Source organism: Chionomys nivalis, chromosome 10, assembly GCF_950005125.1.
Source record: "Chionomys nivalis chromosome 10, mChiNiv1.1, whole genome shotgun sequence".
NCBI classification, from domain to species: domain Eukaryota; kingdom Metazoa; phylum Chordata; class Mammalia; order Rodentia; family Cricetidae; genus Chionomys; species Chionomys nivalis.
In genome coordinates, this window is record NC_080095.1 from 9988903 (window position 1) to 10014834 (window position 25932).

The following is a 25932-nucleotide window of genomic DNA, read 5'->3' on the forward strand; positions in this document are numbered from 1 at the left end:
GAGATGTGAAAAGGATTTAAAGTAAATTACATTAAAAAATAAAAGAAAAGCAACATACTCATTTTGCAGGACACCAAGACAATGAATTCAGAAACTCCATTCTTCTGTCCTATTCAAGGGCAATCACTGAAAGGAATATAGGACTAGCACTTACTAATGTATATGCAACATGGAGATTGGAAATAAAAATGGCTTTTCTGTTCACGAAGAACAGGAATGAGAGACTCCATTAACTGAGTCCATGAAGGACCAAGTTCTGTCTACAATAAGTGGTTTTATATCAGATGTGATATTCCACATTGTATACTAAATAAAATTCTATAAGAATCTACTTATGAAAGTGAGGAGCTAATTTATGGTGAGGTCATATTTCAGTGACAGGGAAAGGTCTGAAGGTGGCAGTAGAAGACAGCCAGTTGCCCAAAAGTTTTGCTTCACTATTTTTCCTGTGTTTAAGAATAGCAACATGAAATTCACAACTGATAGACCTTCAGAGAGGGAGAGATTTTGGCACACTAATGCCTAAATGGGATGTCTTTGTCACAACTTTCTGTTCAATGTTCAGCAATCCGTGAAGAGTGAGTAGATTGATTGTGAGAACCACACATTGGGCACAACTTCAAAGAAACAGTGTTTTAGGACATAACGTGGCTGATGCATATAAGAACTCACAGAGGCTGTAACAAAATGAATAAGACATAAATCAGCTAATGTCAGACAAAATATAAGCATGGAGGAGGGGAATCCTTAGCAACAAAGTCATTCACAATTGATAGCACTGTAAGAAAGTCAATTTTCTATAGTAAAATGATACTGGTTGTATCAATCACAGTTCAGGAAAGGAGTAGTTTCACAAAAATCAGACAGTCATAGGAAGATACAGTAAATTTTCACACACTCATCAGTGTCTAAAATTTGCTTTAAAATGACATATATTATTGTGAAGGGGACACGGTGAGAGGACTTCTGTGTGAGCTCAGACACAAACCTTCCTGTGGAGGAGCTCTGGACAAGCAAAGTACATACACCACCCATCAAACCCAGGATATTTAGTTCATAGAAAGGAAAAAAGTCTTATTTTTACTGTCTTCTCCTCTTCTTAAGGACAGAGAAGGATTAAAGCTTTGGGAACATTTTTTACTGATCCTAAAATATTGTGTGTTTGTAATCTCACATGTGTTTATTTGTCACCACTATGTCTCAAGATAATGTATATGGTAATGTTTCTTTTCTTTTGGTCATGGAAGAAGCCTTTACCAGTTGAGTGATTTCTTTGCCCTTACGAATATTTATTTTAGAGGAGTGGGGATAGGGGGAGGGGAGAGGGGGGAGGGGGCAATGTGTGGGAGGAGGGGGAGGGAAATGGGAAATGGGGAGGAGGTGGAAGTTTTAATTAAAAAAGAATAAAATAAATTTAATAAAAGAATATTTATTTTTTATTTTTTTATAAAAAAAATATATCTTGTTTTATTACACATACCAATCAAAGGTCCCATTCCCTCCCCTCCTCCAATTCCCTTTACATATGCCCCCACCCAACCCTCATCCACTCCTCAGAGAGGGTAAGACACATTGATTTGGGAAAGTCCAAGGGCATCCTTACTAAATCTATGCTGAATAAGGTATCCATCCAAAGACAATACGTTCCCAAAAAGCCAGTACAAGTACAAGCAGTAGGGGTAAAATCTGGTGCCACTGTTAGTGACCCTTCAGTCTGCCCCAGCCATGCAACTGTCAACAACATTAATGTCAACAACATTCAGAAGGACTAGTTTGGCCCTAAACTTGTTTCTTCCCAGTCGGACTGGGGTTGGTGAGCTCCCATTAGGTCAGAGAGACTGTTTCAGTGGGTGTACCCATCATGGTCTTGACCTCTTTACTCATATTCTCACCCCTACCACCCTTTAAATGGACTTTGGAAGCTCATCCCAATGTTCTGATGTGCACCTCTGCCTCTTTTTCTATCAGTTTCTGGATAAAGGCTCTATGGTGATTGTTGTGCTTTCCTGTCACTTTAAGGGACAAGCCACGCCCACTCCCATTACCTCTGATCTGCCCCCTTCCCTCTTCTGTTTCTTTGGCTTGTGCATGCGTTTTTCTCTGGCTCTTTCCCTCTTTTTCTCTTTCTCTCTCTCTCTCTCTCTCTCTCTCTCTCTCTCTCTCTCTCTCTCCCCCTCCCTCCCTCCCTCCCTCCCTCTCTCCCCTTTTAATAAATGCTTTTATGGCTACTTTCTGTGTCCATGGGTCTGCTCACATGCACCCGCACCGCGTGGCTCCCGGCCAGACTCTGGAGCTGGCTCCAACACATGCCCAGCCCGCTGGCACCCGCTGGAGCTCGCTGCTGCTCTGTGAGCCCTGGGGGGACTCCCCCACATCATTTTAGAAAGAATAACAGTGATATTTAAGATATTCATCAGTATGAATATATGGCAAGGCCAATTAGACACCCTTTCCTCTATTGCTTATGGTCTTAGCTGTGGTCATCCTTGTGGATTTCTGGGAATGCCTCTAGAGTCATGTTTCTTTCTAATACATAATGGCTCTCTCAATCAAGATATATCTTTCCTTGCTCTTATCTCTGTCCTTCCTCCTTCTTGATTATCATATTCCCTCAAGTTCTCCTCACTGCTCCATGACTACCCACCTCTTTCTCTTCCACCATCCCTTCTCCCACTCTACCCCCATGTCTGAAAAATATCACTGAAATCCTCATAATGTCACATGTAAGGTGCATTGGATTGATTCACTCAGAACCTGGGCTGAAAAACTGCCTTCCCATTATTAAGAATACTGTCAGAATGATCATCCACAATCTAAAGTTCATTTATTAAGATATAAGGGCACAATTATAAGATTTCCAGGAATGAAGAAAGTGGATAGACATCCAAGTAAATCAGCCAAATCCCAGGGAATGTCATCAGTTGTAAGTATTTGCTTAGGAGAGCCAATCTACTGACCACAAAATAACCTTGAGAGGAAGGCATAATATGGGGGATGAACAGTAGAAAGGAGGCCATCTTCTTGTTAATTGGAAGATGCCTACATGGCATATTCTACGTCGTTTTTGTTCAATTGGGAGTATGTAAACAAGGTTGGTATCAAGAAAATACCCTTGAGGTCTCTGCCTCTATTTTCCTAATGCAACCCTATGTAAGTCACCTTGTCTGGGTCAGGGAATTGTTCACTTTGCTCTTCTTTTACCTGCTATACTGGATCCCTCATTCAGATCCCCATTTAAGTCTCAGACTGCAAGGCTAGCCTTGACTGATGAGTCCCAATAGCCTTTTCACATGAACCTCCATTAAGGTACATGTGTCCTGGGGCTGTTTCCCTACATGTAGGCTATTTTCTGAATTGAGTGTCATAGGGTATAAGGAAATTGAACTGGGCACATGCCTCTTAGTGTGTGTGACTTGTGTTGATGTACATTCATTGTTCTCAAACATTCTGTCCCAGGTGTAGTTGCAGGAGTCTTGTTTGTCCTCATGAACCACTCACAGGTCTTGTTCCTCAAGTGAATTATCTCTAGTTTCTCTGTAAGAAACTTTCAAATTATCTGGGTCTAATAGCATCCATGAAAGAATGAGAATATGCTGGTGATATAGTATTTATTGTGAGAGATACAGCTTCTTATTTGAAACTCAACTCCAGAGCTTGTATTAATTCAAATATCTACAATAGCAAATTCTTTACAATTCTTAACCACCTGCCCTGTCTTACTGTTCCAGAGACATGGAAATCATAGCTAAGTGCAAACTCAGGGACAAACCTGTCTGCAAAAGTGCTCAAGACCAACAGAGACAATGAATAAATCCTGAGGCATCTCAGAACTAGTAGACATCCCTTAGATCATAGTAGGCTAAGAGCTTCCCAATGTGCTTCCTTGGAAACATGTTTATGCCTTTTTAAATGGTAGAACAGTGAATTCCCATTCTTGTTCAAGAAATCCTCTAGACTCCTTTTGCTATATCATATTTAATGACAATTGCTATTTGTTTACTTTCTAACAAGCATCCCATTACTTTCCTATAGAGCACCTAAAGTCCCTATGGAATTTCTTAAATATCCTTTAACATGCTTTTCAACAAATGTCTGGAATTCTAAGGGCCAAGGATGATTATTAGTTCATTTGGATATTTCAGGGAATTCTAAATAATCTGAAAACAATTTTCTTTATATTCTCACATGTGGACGAGGAATCAGATTGTCTATGAATTAATGTTATTTTCCACAGATAGACTGGAAACCAACTAGTTTACAATTTCAGAATGCAAATATGTGAATGTCTCTAATAGGGTACAAACAGGTGATTGTTGTTTCTCACAAAATACATGTTTGAGATTTGCATCTCTTAAAGAATAATTTGTGAATCAATGATCCATGTAGGATTCTTTTGCAGAAGTTCCTTACACCCTTAATTAGTGTAAAAGGCTGAATGCCCAGAGTACACATGGTGTCTAATGTCATGCATTAGTCTTTGTTAAAATGTCCTTCCCACTGGCAACACAGTTCCATAATACAGTTTTCTGATTTGTGGTGTTTTCTTGTAAAAATTTAATCCATCCTAATAACAAAGCAATGGAACTCTCTGTTACTTTTGAAGGTTAGAAAGCTTGATTGTTTTACCCGTGATTTAAGGGAACATCAATGGGAGCGAAGTGATGATTGCTGTTGTTTCAGGATTAATGATCACCAAATTCAGGCATCATTAAAAGGAAAAAAGAAACTATTGGTACAACCATGAGTCTTCTCTTGTTATTATAGTAACATCAAGTAGGTGTGTAGAAATTTTGGAGAATTAATGACTATAGAATGCTAGGCTAGTGAAATCGAGATGATACTCTTTATTGACCATCACAGTGTGGAAGACAAAAACAAGTTTTCCACTGTCTGTTACCTAAGGCCAAGGTGAGGGTCAGTCTACATGGGTGCTGGTGACATATGATGACCACAATAAGCCTGCAAGCTGGGTATACTCTGAACCCCAGAAAGTTGTGAGGTAACTTGTCACTATCTCCCAGGCATATTGAAGAAAAGAGAAAAATCTATGAGAAATATTTAATGAATATGAAATTAGTTTGTTTTTATTCAGAAAACAAATCAACAAAGATATGATTCCAACTGTTACAACCATTACAAACAATAGTGTTTACTTAGCATATCAGAATTGCCTTATTATGGTTGCTGATGTTGTGCCCAGATTACGACCCCCAGAGAGAGAGACCACCAGAGAGGCCCAGACTGTAATAAGCAAGGTTTAATCAGCATAATACAAACATGTTTGGAACTCATCTCCATCCCTATTACAACAAGGTAGAGAGGAGTTGTATCTCTTCTGTGGGGTAAGCTTTTTAAAGGCATAACTACAAAGAGAATCCTTGAAGATGCTTTGGCACGGGTACAAGGACTTTTGCTCCTTCCCATTCTGTTAAGTCAGCTTTTTCCTTCTTATTAGAGCAAGGCCACTGTTCTTGAGTTAGGCCATCTTTATTATCCTGTACCAGGTGGCTGGCTGGGCTGAGCTAAGTGACCTTGTTCTTGGAATCTCCTGGTTGGTAGAAAGGAAGGCCACTCTCTTCCTGGGAAAACATTCTGCTAGGAAATATCTTCTTGCCCCTTTGAGAATAAGAGGTGAGGGTCCAACAGTTGAGAACTGAATTATAGCCAAGCCAAGATGCCTGACAAGTTTAATGTGAGCAATCAGACTTTTCTACTCTTATCAGAAATAGATTATAATGACAGTTGCTAGAATCATCATAATGGTGCCTGCCAGGACACAATGCTATTTGCTGTTATAATTTGTATAAAATATTAATGTCTAAGACTAGTTATCCTATCAAACTTCTATATGCTTTGTAGACTTCTAGAGATCATAAAGAAACAGAGGAAACCTGAAAGTTTCACTGACACATTGAATGCTTCTTTTCCTAGAGAACTGAAGTTCACGCATTGATCCACAAGCCAAGGACTCTAACATGGAACCTCTGACACGTGTATTTCATAGTAAGTTGACCAGATCAACTCCACAATTTCCTGAAAAGTATCATGGGTCTAGCATAAACAAGATTTTTATTTTTCCTATGCACAATGATTTAGCATGCTTAATTCTTTGTAATGACTCTATAGTATCAGTAAGTAGTAAGGGAGATTGATCCAACTAACACTGTTACTTAGAGGAATATTAATAACAATAGAGCTGTAACTTAAAGTCTATGTATGGTGCATATGTTCAGTATCTCCAGGAAAACAAAAGCCATTTTTCTCTGTCATTGAGCTATGTGATGTTTGAAGTTGCATGAATAAGTTATTGTTCAATATAGTGAACCTTGATTAACAGCTATAGCATAGCAACTTGCAAGGATGCTAGGAAAACCATGGGTCACAATGCAGCCAAAAATCAGGAAGACAAAAATGAGATGAGGAGAGGAATGGCTTCCATATTCTCTGTGGACTCCTTTTAAAAGTCTATTACATTAACAACACCAATAGCAAATAATATCTGAGCTCTCCAGTTTTCAAACACAGTAATGATTCTATGTTAAATATTGTACATATTTCTATTTTTTGTTTGCTTTATTAAGATTTATTTACATTTGATATTTGAAATATTTTTCATACAATATTTTCAAATTACAGTCTTACTGCCCAATTCCTACCTGATCGTTCCTACCTCCTTACCACTCAACTACACAAACTTTATCTCTATAAAAATAAAAAAGTAGATGACAAACAAAAGGATAAACCATGCATGCATACATGAAACATACAGCTGCAACCTGCTGTAAAAGCAAATATTAATTGCTTATATATGAAAAAATATTTCAAGTTCTCTTGATTTGTATTTTTGAAATTTTCAGGTGCAATTATTACCAAAACTTGCCACCCAGTTTTGTCACCAAGAGAACCAAATGTCTCAGGTTGCAATTTTAGATTTAATTTGAGTGGAAAGACCTTAATGTTTCTACAGGGTCTGCACAGGTCTCAGGAAAAACTACTTCCTCAGAAAGGATAAAATTTTGACCACAGCATTCTGAAGTTTGATACAATTGTCCTCTACTTCCTTCTTTTCCAGCTGCATTAGGTCTTTTCAAAGAAAGACCCTGCTTCATGAATATACAAATGATGTGAATCTATGATGTCTAATAATACAGGGATGTCGACACCTAACAACAACATTTGATCAGTGTCCTCTCCACAGTCACTGAGTACACAAGGTCTTCATTATGGGGTGGAGCTGGAACATCCTCTTCCTGGTGGCAGCAGCTACAGGTAACGACTACTACCAAGTTCCAGACATGAGGATGGACCATGCACTCTCTTTACAGATACATCCATTCTGCTTTTCTCTCTACAGGTATCCACTCCCAGGTACAGCTGCAACAGTCTGGGGCTGAGCTAGTTAAGGATGGGACCTCAGTGAAGATATCCTGCAAAGCTTCAGGTTACTCCTTCACCAGCTACTATATGCATTGGGTGAAGCAGAGACCTGGGCACAACATAGAGTGGATTGGATGGATTGGTGCTGGAAGTGGTAGTACTTACTACAATCAGAAGTTCCAGGGCAAGGCTACACTGACTGTAGACCAGTCCTCCAGCACAGCATACATGGAGCTCAACAGTCTGACATCAGAGAACTCTGCAGTCTATTACTGTGTAAGACAAGGACACAGTGTTGCAACCACATCCTGAGTGTGTCAGAAACCCTGAAGGAGCAGAAATCTGCCCCGTGATGGAGATGACAGAAGACATTAGCCTGGAAACTTGCTCAGAGCTAATCATTCTGACTGTACCTTTGTCTCATCTGCACAGTCCTATAGTACCTTTGTCAACTTTTCTGAGAATTAAGTGACACTTATCCAAAATGTCCCCTAAAATACACTATACATTGAAAAGATAAATCTTTATCAGTGACCAGCTCCATTGACATAATTCCTCAATGAACAAAAAAAAGACAAGCAATGTCAATATAATATTATATAAATATCTTTCAAATGTAAGAGAAAGGAACTTTTAATAGTGTAGCTGGGAATAAACTATTATATGAATTTGGAGAGTAAAATACAAATCAACAATATCAGGGCAAACAAAAACCCTTTACAAATTTAAGTTCAATATACTTAATACCAACTCAAATAATTTGTGGGAAGTTGCACCCATATATTTGTGGGGAATCACTTTACCTATCATCATAAATTTAATTTTGTGCCAGATTAATGTGAAACTTTCTTATTAGTATTTCACCTGATTCTCCTACTCATAGATTTGAACCCTGTGTTACGAAGTCCTCTCCCTGGTGTCTGATCAAATGTTTCAACTCTCAGATGATGTTGTTACAAAGTAACTATGCCTTATGATGCAGGAGAAAGAATTTCTTTCTTTCCCTTATACCCGCAGAATCAATAGAGAGCAAATATTTTCAATGAATGTCTTGAAGAAAAACCATTTTACTTCTCAAAGTAAATAAAAATATGTCACATTACAGATGACTATGGTGTTAAACCACTAATATGTCTATGTTCATTTTTCAGTATCTGCTCTTTTGGTATTCACAAACATCTCCATATTACAGCCCAAAAGATAAGCCATGTGGACATTTATAAAATGAAGTTTTACTAAGCTTTTAAAAATGATATCATGACTTGGGAGGCAGAGGCAGGCGGATCTCTGTGAGTTCGAGACCAGCCTGGTCTACAAGAGCTAGTTCCAGGACAGGCTCCAAAACCACAGAGAAACCCTGTCTCGAAAAACCAAAAATAAATAAATAAATAAATAAATAAATAAATAAATAAATAAATAAATAAATAAATAAATAAAATGATATCATGAGCTGGGCGGTGGTGGCACATGCCTTTAATTCCAGCACTTAGGAGGCAGAGGCAGGCGGATCTCTGTGAGTTCGAGGCCAGCCTGGTCTACAAGAGCTAGTTCCAGGACAGGAACCAAAAGCTACGGAGAAACCCTGTCTCGAGAATCCAAAAAAAAAAAAAAAATGATATCAGTAGTTGTCAAATATTTAACAGTTTTTTTGACCAATGTATTTGTTTCTTCTATTGTATCTTCCTGAGATTCTTCTGTTATTTGAATTCTTCCATTGGTAAAGCTTCCCCGCTTAAATCCATAGGTTTGCCAATTCAAGTATTTCTACAGTTTGTGCTTCTTTAATTTATTTTAACTCCACTCTCAAATCTTTACTGGTTTTATTCATTTACCTATAATATTTCTTTGTGTTTTCGTAAGTTTCTCTAAGTGATTCATTCGTTTTCTCTTTAAAGAGGTCTATAATTTTCACAAAGGATAATTTGAAATTTTTCCTTGTGCTTCATCTATACTGAAAAACACAGAGCTTGCTATAGTAGAATTACAGGCCTCTTGTAGAGACATGTTGTCCTGATTCTTTTTGATGGCATGTTTACAATGCTTTCTGGGTATCTGGAATTCCAAAGTTTGCAGTTCTATGTGTTGATGTCTGGTCTTGTCTTTGTTGGGTGCGTGTTTTGTACCTTGATTACTGTTTCCTGTCACAAGAGAGTGTAAGTTTGTGTGTACTTGGTAGGAATTTCTTCGGGCATTCTGAAAAGTATGCCTACTTTTTCTAATTCTACTGTTCTTAGTTTTCTTCCATCATTGTAATGTCTTCCAAGTTTTTATAATGAGTGCTATATAATCTTCTGAGTTTTGTTTTTCATATACATTATAAAACAGCATTAACGTTTTTATATGTGCAAAATCACATTTATTGAATTCCTTGTTTATTCAACTCTGCAACATTTGCGTGACTCTCTGTTGATCATTGTGAATTACATGTTTGATGGGAAAATACTGGCAATTTTTACAATGTTCTGGAGGACTTTGGATCAAAATTTATAAATAATTTTGCTGTACTTTTCATGTCTTCTCTTATAGGTATCTATCACTCTTACAAATCAATGTCTTTATTATGACCCTTTTATACATGCCTAACTTACTTTGTTCAAATATTCTCTATCATTACCTTTGAATGTTCTTCTCCTTTTCCCAGCATTACTCTTTTTTGTTTGTTTGTTTGTTTATTTTTTTTTCAGTTGTTGAAAAAAAATTTCTGCCTCCTCCCCGTTCCCATTTCCCTCTCCCTCCTCCCACACATTGCCCCCTCCCCCCACTCCATCCCTCCTCCCTCTGGAGACTGAAGAGCAGTCCAGATTCCCTGCCCTGCAGGATGTCCAAGGTCCTCCCACTTCCATCCAGGTCCAGGAAGGTGAGCATCCAGACAGGCTAGGCTCCCCCAAACCCAGTTCATGTATCAGGATCGAAACCTAGTGCCATTGTCCTTGAATTACTCTTGATTGATTCCACTTTGATGCCATTTTTTAGTTCTTGCTTACTCTCATACATGTGATTAAACTGCAGAACTATCTTTAAAAATCTGAGTTACTTTCCTTTATATGTAGATATCAACTGAAATAACTTTTAGAACTGTAAAATTTCACTCTGCTTTTCATATATAGTTTTCATCATGCACATTGCTAACATTTTCACTATCCATCAATTGACTCATAACATGTTAAACTTCACACAGTGAACAGAGATGTAAAGAAAATGGGTTTTCTATTATGAGCATAGTGTGATTCCTTTAGGGTGTATTTTTCATAATTTAGCTGAAAAATATTTTAAAATAGGTTTAACTCTTATTAGCATATGACAATCATAAAAGCTTTAAGGCTCAGTTGTGATATTTGTAATCCAAGTTATGTACTGACAGTAGTTTTAAATCATTAATCCTATGTGCATTAATTTCTTATCTGTTATCATCTGTATGTCTTTTTCTAATACAATAAAATAGTCTCACATTCACTTTGATGTCTTCTTTTCAAAGACATATTAGAGAAAATTTATTATACATTTTATGAGACTACCTGACAGCACATAACTTCATATTCCATAATTCTTTCCATTTTTCTATAAATACCATGAACTTTTCATGTTAATTGTTGAAAAAAATCATGTATATTGGGTGTCTGTTTATTATTAACCATTAGTGTTAGATTTTATGCCCTCTAACAAATATATTACATAACCACCATGAAAACTTCAACTCCCTGAAGCTGAGGGTATCTCAGGTTTCAGTTCAACACAAGGAGCAGGGATCAGCAGAATTTAAAGTGTTTGAAGATGATTGTCGTGTATACTTAATTTAATACTTTTGTATTTTTCCAGGTTACTACATTCACACATTAATTGGTCCATGGTATATGTCTGTGACAAAGTAGGATGAAAGAGGGAAGGAAGAGCTGTAAACAGAAGACACAAAAGAAGCATTATGATGAACTCAGTCTCCATGGCTTCCTAACTGATAAGGGTTGAACAAGGCTTAAAAGCTGCTGAGTGCTGTGGAGCATGCAATGTGTTGACAGTCTGTGCAGCAGGTACACAGGGAAGATAAAGTATGGAAACTCATTCCAGCAATATTTCCTTTTAAATTGTATTCAAGCTATGCTTTGTATTGTATGTTGGGTAAATAGGGACAGAAATACCACACTTGCCTCAATTTTGCTCTAACGGGAAGGATCATCTTTCACTTCAGATCATCATGCACCACAGCTTGGGGAGATGAACAAAGAAGAAGAGGTCATCTTCTTGTTCACAGAGCAATGTCCTTATGGCATGGCCTAAACAAGTTTGGGATGAAGAAAATATCCCTGAAGTTTGTACCTCTAGATCTTCTAGAAAACTCAATCTCAATCATCTTGACTGGGGGCAGGGGATTGTTCTGATCTCTGCCCTTCTCTTACTTCTTATAGAGGCTCCCTTATTTAAAACAGCCCCCTTTCAATCTCAGGCTGAAAACTCAGCCTTGATTGGTAAGTCCAAATCTCCTTCTCAAAGGAGCCTCCATCAAAGAGTGTATGTCCTGGTACTGCTTCTCTGCCTGGTGTCTGTTCAATGAAGTGAGTGTCACTGGGTTTGATGAAAGGGAACTGGGCATGTGGCTGATAGTATGTGTAACTTGTACTTATGTTCAGAGTTTTCAGTTGCTCTGTACAAGGCATAGATATCTACAGGAGTCTGATCTGTCCTGATAAAACCTTCATAGGTCCTATCTCTCTAATGTACTCTCTGTAGATTCTCTGCAAAAAACAAAACAAAACAAAACAAAACAAAAGAAAAAAAACTATCATTTTAACTGGGTCTAATAGCATCCAAGCAAGGATGAGAACATGCTAGTCTTAAACAACTGTTTTATGGGCACAAAGTTTTAAATTGGAATTTCAAATCCTGAGTTAGTGTTAATTGGAATATGTATAATAATGAATTATTTAAAAATCTGAACAACCTGCCTTTATATTACTGTGCCAAAAACAGGGAAAGGTTACTTCACTGTGAACTCATACACAAAGCTGCCTGCAAAGAAATACAGGAACAAAAGAAACAATTAAGAATCCCCAAGTCTGATCAGAACTAGTAGCCATGCCTTAGATCATAGGAGGTTGAGGACTGACCCAGGTGCTTTCTCACAAACATGTTTATGGCTGTTTAAATGTTAGAACATGTGGTTTCCCCTTCCTGCTCAACAATCCTCTAGAGACCCTTTGCTATGTCACACATTATGACAATTACTATTCATTTAATTTCTAATAAACATGCCACTGTTTCCCTATGAAATCTAAGATATCCATTTTCTACTTTCTATCCAATGTAATAAACATAAGAATAAATGTTAACATGTTTTTCAACCAATAGTTGTAATTCTAAGAGTCGGTCAAGGTAAGTAGTTCAGTTAGAAATCTCAGGAAATTCTAAATCAGAAAACCATTCTCATTTTTTCTCACATGTGAGGAGAGATTCACCCTCGGGAATAAGGACAATAAACAGGTAAGAAACTGGTTGTTGATTGAGAGTTCTTATCAGGAGTCCTTTTGACTTGTGAGAGGTGGGTCCAATTTGATATCCTGAAGCTTATAAGAATATTTTTTTTATTTTATTTTATTGATTTTCGTTGTGCTCTACATTTTTCTCTTGTCCCCTTCCTGCCTCTCCACTCACCTTCAACCCTCTCTCAAGGTCCCCATTCTCCTAATTTACTCAGTAAATTTTGTCTTTTTCTACTTCCCATGTAGATTAGATATATGGGTTCTCTTATTAGTAGGCTGTTTTTTGTTTTTTTTTTTTTGCTTCATGTTTAAAAACCACTTAAGAATTTTTTTTTAGTTTATAAATAGAGGCAAAAGTTTTAGAGATGCTATTTGTGAGAATCTGAGTATAAGTGATACCAATAATCTCATAGAGCATTATTAGGAGGTTGTTGTGTGTGTATTGGTGTGGTCTTGTTGGAGGAATTATGTCAGTGTTGAGGCAGCTTTTGAGGTTTCATATGTTCAGAATATTGCCCAATGTATCAGTCAACTTCTTATTGGCTGCAAGATGTACAATTTTCAGCTACTTCTCTAGCAATCTGCCTACATGCCACTATTCTCCCTGCCGTTATGACAATGTGATGTGAGATTTCTCTTTGTATGTTGTGAATACATTTTATTACCATTGGTTAATAAAGAAGCTGCTTTGGACACATGTCAAGGCAGATAGAGCAGGGTGGTAATTCCAAGCAGAGAAGGAGGTGAAAAGAAGGCAGTGTCAAAGAGACACCATGTAGTTTCTGAAGGAGGTAGACCCACATAAACATACCAGTAAACCATGAGCCTTGTGGTAAAATATAAAATATGAGGTATCGATTAATTTAATATGTAAAAGTTAGTTAATAAGAAGTCTAAGGTAATAGGCCAAGCAATGTTGCAATTAATATAGTTTCTGTGTGATTTTTCAGGTCTAGGTGGCAAAGAAATAGAAAACAACCTCTGCCTACAAATTGATGCAACAACATGGTGCAGCTATATCCACATATAACCTGACTGACTTAGAATTTTCTTGAGTGGGCTCAGTTTGCTAGAAGCAAGAAGAGGCATGGTTCCTTTACAAGAAGGCTTCCTGATTCAGTGATATCAACAAAAACTGTGCAGTGCCTTCAAGAAGGCTTCCTGGTTTTGTTAGTTTCACTAACAGCTCTGGCTCTTTAAGGAGACCCAGTACTTGAATGGTTTTTTTTTTTTTTTGAGCAGTGTGATGCAATTTAATTGATGCCAGCATGAGCCGACTGCTTAACCAGAGTTGAGGTGATGAGCATGGCTCCAAACCTGGCATTCCCAGAGCTGGTGGTAAGCATATATCCACTATATTAAAAGGCTGAGAGGTGAAGCCAATATCCAGGGCCACTGTGACCAATATGTTTATCATTTAAAAAGTGCTCCTGATCAGACAATAATTACAGATATGTAGTAAAGACAAATTCAGACAGAAATAAATCTCGGAATGGGTCACAGTGAGTTTAAAAATTATATGTAGGTTTGAGAAAAACAAAAAAAAGTGTATAAAAATAAAACAAAGTTTTTAAAGAGACAGTGTACAGATAGTCAGAGATTAAAGGAGTAAAGAAAAATTAGCCAGGTAAAGATGGGATGTACACAGAGAGTCAGAATTATTTAAACTTTTGTGTTTTCTTTGAACTTTTTAACTATAGAGAGATATTCAATTATGGAGCCTGCTAAACTAAGACAACATATATATGTTGCTTTGGAAAAGAGGTTCTGATTTGTTTCTTCAAAGGACAAGAACCAGTGTATTCTTTCCAGACTAATGTGATTTCATGTATTTAGACCCAAAAGGTGTTCATAAAACCCCACAAACACTTCAGCCAACAAAAAGCAGAAACAGTTTTTAGAGAACAATGCTGAAATTCCCAAATGTTTTAATAAATGCTAGCTATTATTTAAATGGACATATGATATATTATATATTTAAATAATATATATAATATATTCTATAAAATGATCATATATAATCATATATATGATTAAGGTATTGTGTTTGTGCAGCTTATTTAAAATGTAATATATAATTAACAAATACAGGTTAATATATAGTCATCTATAGCTGTCAAGGCTGTTGTCATGTTAGTTAGATTTTCTAGATATACAGAGATATATTTCATTTAGATAGGAATTTTTCAAACCTTTCAAAGACTAACAGAATATGGTATTTAAAATATTTTAAGAACTTAGGAATTTTCATGACAGTGAAAGTGAGACAGTCCTTCAGGGCTCCTGCTTCATGAAAGAACTGCCAGACATTTTGCAGGACACAGCAGAAAGCATCTGATGAACTTTGTCTTTACAAGGCAAAAGAGACCTTCAAATTTATTTCTTCACTAAAACTTCTGCCAGATATTATGGGCCTACATAGTGAAGATGGATGTCCCAGATTTATAGAAGTGTGGGTGACTGTACAGGATGCAAGATGCCTCTGTCAATTCTAGAGTTTTAGAAGTTCCTTACAATACAATTCCTATTAATTTTGGTAATATCATATCCTTTTGAAGTCTTTGTTAGATTTGAAGACTAGGTACTTTTATAGTTTTTCTTAGGTATGATAAAAGATAAAGTAGGTAAAAATATTGTAAGTGTAATTGTTGCTTGATACCTGTTGTGTTATATGCAATTTTACTTTGTTAAAGTTAAAACATTCCTTTTTATTTAGACATAAAAGGGGAGGTGTTGTGGGATTCTCCTCTGTATGTTTGAATATGTTTTATTAACCTTTGTTAGTAAAGAAGCTGCTTTGGGCCCAAGACAGGGCAGAATAGACAAGGCAGGACTTCAAAGCAGAGATAGAGGAGAAAAGAAGGCAGAGTCAGAGAGATACAATGTAGCTGCCAAGGAAGACAGATGCCTGGAACCTTAGCAGTTAACCAAGATCCATGTGGTAAAACATAAAAAGAAAAAAAAATAGGAATGGTTTAATTTAAGATGTAAGAGTTAGTTAATAAAATATCTAAGCTTATAGGCCAAGCAGTCTTAAAATTATTACAGTTTATATGTGATTTTTTTAAATCTGAACAGCTTGAAAATGAATGAGCAATCTCTGCCTGCAATAATGGACTAACCTTTAAAATTATAAGTGAGCCACACCAATTAAACGTTTTTTTTTGTTTTGTTTTTTTGTTTTGTTTTTTTTAATAAGAGTTTCTGTCATCATGATGTTTCTTCACAGCAACAGAAACCCTAAAACAGACTAAAGTTGGTTTCAGAAATGGGGTATAGCTTTATAGGACAGACCATAGTTTTGATCACATGAATTTGGACTTAGGAACAAGAAAGCAACAACATAAATATCTGTTGAATTTGCTCAAGAAAGAAAGAGATTTACAAACTTGATGATCATGGATTTTGATGAAGATAAGTTTCTGAGATTTTTGATTAACGTGAGAAAAAAATATTAGTGCGAAAAAAGAGGACAGCATGTTGATTTGAGCATTAGAAAAAGTTAATGGACACAGCAAATTAAAATGAATTCAAATACAAGCTATAAACACTGTTGATACAATTTCCATACAAATATCTAAAATGAGAAAAATAATTGAGAAATAACATTAATAGTGGATTTGTGTTACAGTTTCTAACATAGAATCAGTTTGACCCCAATATGTACATATGGTTAATATATTTAGTGATTAAAAACATTTGATTAAAAAAATTATTACAACATATACAGATTATTGAGGCATATAACCAAGAGCAAGTACAATCTTTTTTGTGGAGTATGTAAAGTTTTTTTCTTTTAAAATATGTTTTTTGTTCTTTAGAGGAGCCATCTGTAAAACATTTAGAGGCAGTGACTTTTGCTTGAGGAGGCATGAGGCAGCAACCTCTAGAAGAACAGGTACAAGGAAGCCACTACCGAAGAGGCAGGTTCTAACTAGAGACCTCTCTGGCACCAGGCATGAATCAGTGACCTCTGATGTGGCAGCCCTTAGACAGTGACCTCTGCCAGAGCAGATCCAAGGCAGCAACCTCAGCAGAAACAGCTCCAAGCAACGAACTTCCATGGGAGCAAGCCTGAATGATGACTGCAGTTTCACAAAAAAAAAAAAAAAAAAAAAAAAAAAAGGAGAGTAATGAACAACCTCCAGGAATACGAAGTGATCAATGAGGTAAATGGAATCATGGATATGATGACTACACCACAAGGAGCAATCATCTTAACCTTGGGACCTCTGGGACCTGGAATATTGATCACCAGAGAAACAGACAGTCCCAACTACAACAATCAGACTTCAACACCCCACTCTCACCACTGCTCAGGTCTATCAGACAGAAAATTAACAGATAAATAAGGGAACTAACAGGTGTTATGACCCAAATGGACTTAATAGACATCTATAGAATATTCCAACCTTAAATAAATATATCTTCTTCTCAGAACCTTCTCAAAAAAGACCACTTATTATGTAACAAGGCAAACGTCAGCAGATACAAAAAAAATGGAATAACTCATGTATTTTATGAAATCATCATGGCTTAAAACTACAATTCAACAGCAACACTAATTCTAGAAAGCCCCAAAACTCATGGAAATTAAGTAATTCTCACTTGAAACATCAAAGTGTCAAGGAAGAAATAAAGGGAAAAATTAAACTTCAGAAAACTCAATGAAAGTAGCTTCACAACATACCCAAACTTATGGTACACAATAAAAACAATGTTAAAAAGAAAGTTGATAGCACTAAATGCCTACATAAAAAAGTTGGAAAAATCCCACGCTGGTGAGTTAACAGAACATTTGAAAACTCAAGAATAAAAAGAAACAAACTCACCCAGGAAAACTAGACGGCAGGAAATAATCAACTTGAGAGCTGAAATCAAAAAAAGAGAAACAAACAAACAAACAAGAATACAAAGAATCAATGAGACAGAGTTGTTTCTTTAAGGAAATCAACGAAAAAGACAAACCTTTATCCAAACTAAACAAAAGGCTAAGAGAGAATATCAAAATTAAGAGAATAAGAAATAAATAGGAGGACATAACAACAGACACAGAGGAAACCGACAGAACCAGTAGGTAATATTTCAGAAACCTGTATTCCACAAAATTGCAAACCACAAAGGAAACTGACAAATTTCCAGATAAATTTCACTTACCTAAATTAAATCAAGAGCAGATGAAGAAATTAAATATACCTATAACTGCTTAAGAAATAGTAACAGGCTTCAAAAGTCTCTGAAAAAAAAGCAAGGGATCAGATAGATGGCTTCAGCTCAGAAGTCAAGAAGATTTTCAAAAGTAATAATAATAATACCAATACTCCTCAAATTGTTCCACACAATAGAAACAAAAAGAACATTACCAAACTCTTTTATTTATTTGTTTGTTTGTTTGTTTGTTTATTAAAGATTTCTGCCTCCTCCCCAACACCGCCACCCATTTCCATCCCCTCCCCCAATCAAGTCCCCCTCCCTCGTCAGCCCTAAGAACAATCAGGGTTCCCTGCCCTGTGGGAAGTCCAAGGACCACCCACCTCCATCCTGGTCTAGTAAGATGAGCATCCAAACTGCCTAGGACCCACAAAGCCAGTACATGCAGTAGGATCAAAAAACCCATTGCCATTTTTCTTGAGTTCTCAGTAGTCCTCATTGTCCGCTATGATCAGTGAGTCCGGTTTTATCCCATGCTTTTTCAGACCCAGGCCAGCTGGCCTTGGTGAGTTCCGGATAGAACATCCCCATTGTCTCAGTGAGGGGGTGCACCCCTTGCGGTCCTGAGTTCCTTGCTCATGCTCTCTCTCCTTCTGCTCCTGATTTGGACCTTGAAATTTCAGGCCGGTGCTCCAATGGGGGTCTCTGTCTCTGTCTCCTTTCATCGCCTGATGAAGGTTAATATTCAGGAGGATGCCTATATGTTTTTCTTTGGGTTCACCTTCTTATTTAACTTCTCTAGGATCACGAATTATAGGCTCAATGTAGTTTATTTATGGCTAGAAACAAAATATGAGTGAGTACATCCCATGTTCATCTTTTTTTTGGTCTGGCTCACCTCACTCAGGATAGTGTTCTCTATTTCTGTCCATTTGCATGCAAAATTCAGGAAGTCATTGTTTTTTACTGCTGAGTAGTACTCTAATATGTATATATTCCATACTTTCTTCATCCATTCTTCCATTGAAGGGCATCTAGGTTGTTTCCAGTTTCTGGCTATTACAAACAATGCTGCTATGAACATAGTTGAGCATATACTTTTGTTGTATGATAGGGCATTTCTTGGGTATATTCCCAAGAGTGGTATTGCTGGGTTCAGGGGTTCAAATTTCCTGAGAAACCACCACACTGCTTTCCAAAGTGGTTGCACAAGATTGCATTCCCACCAGCAATGGATGAGTGTACCCCTATCTCCACAACCTCTCCAGGAAAGGCTGTCATTGGTGTTTTTTATTTTAGCCATTCTGACAGGTGTAAGATGGTATCTTAAAGTTGCTTGATTTGCATTTCCCTGATGGCTAAGGAAGTTGAGCATGACCTCAAATGTCTTTTTGCCATTCGAACTTCTTCTGTTGAGAATTCTGTTTAATTGTGTTGATTAACCCTTTACGGTCTAGTTTCTTGAGTTCTTTATATATTTTGGAGATCAGACCTTTGTCAGTTGTGGGGTTGGTGAAGATCTTCTCCCAGTCAGTGGGTTGCCTTTTTGTCTTAGTGACAGTGTCCTTTGCTTTACAGAAGCTTCTCAGTCTCAGGAGGTCCCATTTATTCAGTGATGCCCTTAATGTCTGTGCTCCTGGGATTATATGTAGGAAGTGGTCTCCTGTGCCCATGTGTTGTAGAGTACTTCCCACTTTCTTTTCTATCAGGTTCAGTGTGTTTGGACTGATATTAAGGTCTTTAATCCATTTGGACTTGAGTTTTGTGCATGGTGGTAGATATGGATCTATTTTCATTCTTCTACAGATTGACATCCAGTTTTGCCAGCACTGTTTGTTGAAGATGCTCTCTTTTTTCCATTGTATACTTTTAGCTCCTTTATCAAAAATGAGGTGTTCATAGGTTTGTGGGTTAAAGCCAGGGTCTTCTATTTGATTCCATTGGCCGACTTCTCTGTTTCTGTGCCAATAACAAGCTGTTTTCAATACTGTAGCTCTGTAATAGAGTTTGAAGTCAGGAATGGTAATGCCTCCAGACAATCCTTTATTGTATAGGATTGTTTTGGCTATCCTGGGTTTTTTGTTTTTCCATATAAAGTTGATTATTGTCTTTTCCAGATCTGTGAAGAATTTTGATGGGATTTTGATGGGGATTGCGTTGAATCTATAGATTGCTTTTGGTAGAATTGCCATTTTATTATGTTGATCCTCCCAATCCAAGAGCAAGGGAGATCCTTCCATTTTCTGGTGTACTCATCAATTTCTTTCTTCAAAGACTTAAAGTTCTTGTCAAATAGATCTTTCACTTCCTTGGTCAGAGTTACCCCAAGATATTTTATGCTATTTGTGGCTATCGTGAAAAGTGATGTTTCACTGATTTCCCTCTCTTCTTCCTTATCCTTAGTGTATAGGAAGGCAACTGATTTTTTGGAGTTGATCTTGTATCCTGCCACATTCCCAAAGGTGTTTATCGGCTGTAGGAGTTCTTTGGTAGAGTTTTTGGGGTCGCTTATGTATACTATCATATCATCTGCAAATAACGAAAGCTTAACTTCTTCCTTTCCAATATGAATCCCCTTGATCCCCATATGTTGTCTTATCGCTATTGCTAGAACTTCAAACACTATATTGAAGAGGTATGGAGAGAGTGGACATCCTTGTTGTGTTCCTGATTTTAGAGGGATGGCTTTGAGTTTTTCTCCATTTAATTTAATGTAAGCTGTCGGCTTGCTGTAAATAGCTTTTATTATATTTAGGTATGATCCTTTTATCCCTAATCTCTCCAAGACCTTCATCATAAAGGGATGTTGAATTTTGTCAAATGCTTTTTCAGCATCTAATGAAATGATCATATGGTTTTTTCTTTCAGTTTATTTATATGGTGGATTACATTGATAGATTTGCCTACGTTGAACCAGCCCTGCATCTCTGGGATGAAGCCTACTTGATCCTAATGGATAATTTTTCTAATGTGTTCTTGGATTCAGTTTGCCAGTATTTTATTGAGAATTTTTGCATCGATGTTCATGAGTGAGATAGGGCTGTAATTCTCTTTCTTGATTGGGTCTTTGTGTGGTTTTGGTATCAGGGTAACTGTAGCTTCATAAAAGGAATTTGGCAATGACTATTCTGTTTCTATATTGTGAGATACATAAGAAGTATATGTATTAGCTCTTCTTGGAAGTTCTGGTAGAATTCTGCATTGAAACCATCTGGTCCTGGGCTTTTTTTGGAAGGGAGATTTTTGATAACCATTTCTAATTCTTTGCGACTAACAGGTCTATTTAGATCGTTCACCTGGTCTTGGTTTAGCTTTGGTATATGGTACTTATCCAAAAAAAAGTCCATTTCTTTTGCATTTTCCAGTTTTGTGGCATACAGGCTTTTGTAGTAAGATCTAATGATTCTCTGAATTTCCTCTGTGTCTGTGGTTATGTCCCCCTTTTTATTTCTGATCTTATTTATTTGTGTGTTCTCTGTCTGTCGTTTAATTAGCTTGGATAGGGGTTTGTCAATCTTGTTGATTTTCTCCAAGAACCAACTTTTTGTTTCATTGATTCTTTGGACTGTTTTCTGTGTTTCTATTTTGTTGATTTCCGCCCTCAGTTTCATTATTTCCAGTCTTCTACTCCTCCTGGGCACGTCTGCTTCTTTTTTTTTCTAGAGCTGTCAGGTGTGATGTTAATTCCCCAATGTATGCTGTCTCCATTTTCTTTAAGTGGGCACTTAGTGCTATGAACTTTCCTCTGATCACTGCTTTCATTGTGTCCCATATGTTTGAGTATGTTGTCTCTTTAATTTCATTAAATTCAAGGAAGACTTTAATATCTTTCTAATTACTTCCTTGATCCAGGTGTGGTTCAGTAGTTGACTGTTCAGTTTCCATGAGTTTGTCGGCTTTCTGGGGGTGGAATTGTTGTTGCCTTCTAACTTTAATCCATGGTGATCTGATAAGACAAAGGTGGACACTGCTATTTTTTTGTATCTGTGGAGGTTTCTTTTGTTTCAGAGTATGTGGTCAATTTTCGAGAAGGTTCCATGAGGTGCAGAGAAGAAGGTATATTCTTTCCTATTTGGGTGGAGTGTTCTATAGATGTCGGTTAAGTTCATTTGCTTCATTACCTCCAACAATTCTCTTAATTTTCTATTAGGTTTCTGTCTGACCTGTCCATTGGTGAGAGAGGTGTGTTGAAGTCTCCTACTACTAGTGTGTGTGGTTTGATGTCTGCCTTGAGTTTTAGCAATATTTCTTTTACATAAGTGGGTGCTTTTATATTAGGGGCATAGATATTCAGGATTGAGACTTCATCCTGATGGACTGTTCCTGTTATGAGTATAAAGTGTCCATCTCTATCTCTTCTGATTGATTTAATTTGAAGTCCATTTTGTTAGATATTAGTATGGCCACATCTGCTTTTTCCTTAGGACCATTTGATTGAAAAACCTTTTCCCAACCCTTTACTCTGAGTAGATGCCTGTCTTTGTGGTTGAGATGTGTTTCTTGCAAACAGCAGAATGATGGATCCTGTTTTCGTATCCAATCTTTTAGTCTGTGCTTTTTTATAGGTGAATTGAGACCATTAATATTAAGTGATATTAATGATCAATGTTTGTTTACTCAGTTATTCCTATTGTTTTTGGTAGTAGAGTTTGTGTGTCTCCCTTCTTTGAGTTGTGCTGGTTAAGGGTCGCTAGATGCCTGAGTTATTGTAGGCAGTGTTGGCTATGTTGGATTCCTTGGGTTGTGATTTTCCTTCTATTACTTTCTGTATGGCTGGATTTGTGGCTACGTATTGTGTAAATTTGCTCTTATCCTGGAATGTCTTGTTTTCTCCATTGATAGTGAACCATAGCTTGGCTGGGTATAGTAGTTTGGGTTTGCATCCATGGTTTCTTAGTTTCTGCAGTACCTCTATCCAGGACCTTCTGGCTTTCATGGTTTCCATAGAGAATTCAGGTGTAAGTCTGATCGGTTTACCTTTATAAGTTACTTGACCTTTTTTCTTTGTTGCTCTTAATATTCTTTCTTTAATCTGTATATTTTGTGTTTTGATTATTATATGGCGAGGGGATGATTTTTTTGATCCAGCCTATTTGGTGTTCTGTATGCTTCTTGAATATTCAAAGGAATATCCTTCTTTATGTTGGGAAAGTTTTCTTCCATAATTTTGTTAAAAATATTTTCTGGGCCTTTGAGCTGTGACTCTTCTCCTTCTTCTATCCCTATTATTCTTACGTTTGGTCTTTTTATTGTGTTCCATATTTCCTGAATGTTTTGTGATGAGAATTTGTTGCCTTCGCTGTTTTCTTTGATCAGTGCATTCATTTTCTCTATGTTGTCTTCAGAATCTAAGATTCTTTCTTCTATCTCTTGTATTCTACTGATTACGGTTATTTCTGTAGTCTCTGCTCATTGACCTAGAGTTTCCATATCCAGCTGATCCTCAGTTTATGTTTTCTTCCTTGCTTTGATATCAGTTTTCAATTCTTGAACTGTTTCTGTTACTTGTTTGATCATGTTTTCTTGGTTTCCTTGGGTATCATTTACGTATTTACTCATTTCAGCAAACTTTTTGTTATACTTCTCATCCATTTCTATAAGGGAGTTTTTTACATGTTGTTTAATGGACTCTATTGCTTCCATAAAGTCAATTTTTTCCACTTCTTCTGTGTTAGGGTGTTCAAGTCCTTCTGTTCTAAGATCATTGGGTTCTGGTGTTTTCATGTTGTTTTTCAGATTGTTGGGTGAATTCTTGCCTTGGTGCCTGCCCATCTCCTCCTATAAATGCTATCTAATGAGTCTTTTAAGTCAGGAACAGTTTTCCCTGCTGGCCAAGGGCCCCTCGCTCCATTTCCTGGCTCCCGCCGTGGGCCAAGATCTCTCTCATCACTCAGAAGGATCTTCAGGAGCAGAACCAGGCTCCCCGTTTGCCAGGGACCTTACCAACAAAAGGCCTACCCCTCTGCAGGCCAGCCACCAAAACAGAGAAACTCCCACTGCCCTCTGCCCCGATCTCCTGACCCAGCACCCAAACAGGCTATACTGGATGATCCTGCGGCCCCGTGGAAGGGAGGGGGAGTGAAGGAGGGTCCTGGGCGCAAGCTGGGATGTGCCAGGAAGAGAGAGGTCACAGCAGAGGAGGAGCAGCCCCAGCAGAGGGTACCAGCCCTCAAAGGCTAACCGGGGCATCAAGGGGGTTGGGGAATGCCCCCCACTCTATTTCCTGTGTCCCGCTGCTGTCCTAGAACACTCTCCTCACTCAGGAGTGCCTTCAGGGACAGGACCAGGCTCCCGTTCGCCTGTGGATCTCGTCAATAAAAGGCCTCCCACTCTGCAGGCCAGGCCCCAAGAAAACCTACTTGATTTAATTGTAGTGGGGCGATCTGCTCTCAGTGTGGGCTTCACTATTTCATGCCTGGAATATCCTGCATCCGCTGCGTCTGCGCGCGTCGGGATCTGCCGCTTCTGTCTGCCCAAACTCTTTTCTTTTAGGCTATAATATTCCTGATTCCCAAACCACATAATGTTATTACTAAGAAAGAAAATTATAGACCAATCTCACTCATGAACATTGGTGCAAAAATAATGGCAAATAAATCCAAAAACACATCAGAAAAATCATCAACTATGATCAAGTCATCTTCATCCCAGAGATTATGGATGATTCAAAATACAAAAATCTGTCAATGTAATCGACAATATAAAAAAAGTATAAAAACCACTTGATCATCTCATTAGATGCTATAAAGCCTTTGACAAAATACAACATCCCATCATGATAAAGATCTTGGTGAGAGCACGAATACAAAAAACATATATAAACATAATAAAGGCAATATACAACAGCCAACAACAAGCCCACAGCCAACATCAAACTAAATGGAGAGAAACTCACAATGACCCCACTAAAATCAGGAACAAGACAAGGTTGTCTACTCTCCATATGTTATAGTTCTTGAGGCTCTAACTAGAGCAATAAGACAATAAAACAAGTTAAGGGGATACAAATTGGAAATGGAGAAGTCAAATTCTCACTATTTGCTGATAATATGACAGTTTACATATGCAATCCCAAAATATCTAGCAAGGAACTTTTATAACTCCTCAACCCTTTCAGTAATGTAGCAGGATGCAAGATTAACTCAAAAAAATCAGTAGCCCTCTTTACACTGATGATAAATGGACTGAGGCAGAAATTAGAGAAACATCACCATTCACAATAGCCAAAAATAGCATAACATCATGGAGTAACAATAAACAAACAAGTGGGAAATCTGTATGACAAGAACTTTAAGTTTGAAAAAATAAGTTGAAGACACAAGAAAATGGAAAGATCTCCCATGCCTTTGGGTAGGTTGAATTAACAAAGTAAAAAGTGAAATCTTATCAAAAGCAGTCTAGAGATTCAATGCAATGCCCAGCAAAATTCCATGAAAAATTTTCACAGGCCTGTAAAGAACAGTGTTCAATATTATATGAAAAAAAAAAGGATAGGCAAAACATTCCTGTAAATTAAAAGAACTCCTGGTGGCATCACAATCCCTGACATCAAACTCTACTACAGAGCTATAATACTGAGAACAGCCTGGTATTGCCACAAAAACAGCCAGAAGGAACAATGGAACCGAATTACGGACCTAGATATTAATCCACACACCTAGAAACACCTGATTTTTGACAAAGAATAAAAAAATATTTAAATGAAAAAGAAAGCATATTCAACAGATGATTCTGGTATAACTGAATATCAACAAGTAGGAGAACAAAAATAGATTCATATCTATCACCATGCACAAAACTCAAGTACAAATGGATCAAAAATATCAACATAAAACCTACCACACTGAACCTCATAGAATAGAAATATACATTAGGAACATACATTAAAATGCATTGAAACTTGAGTCCACTTCCACATATAACCTGTCTTTGA

General features: G+C 37.3%; 1 gene segment (V, D, J or C); it reads left to right on the plus strand.

Moving 5' to 3' along the window:
- The first annotated feature begins 7223 nt into the window (after positions 1-7223).
- On the plus strand, positions 7224-7689 carry LOC130882799 (Ig heavy chain V region 186-1-like). The segment is given in 2 exon segments: positions 7224-7269; positions 7355-7689. Coding segments are annotated over 2 exon segments (381 nt in total).
- Positions 7690-25932: the final 18243 nt, after the last annotated feature.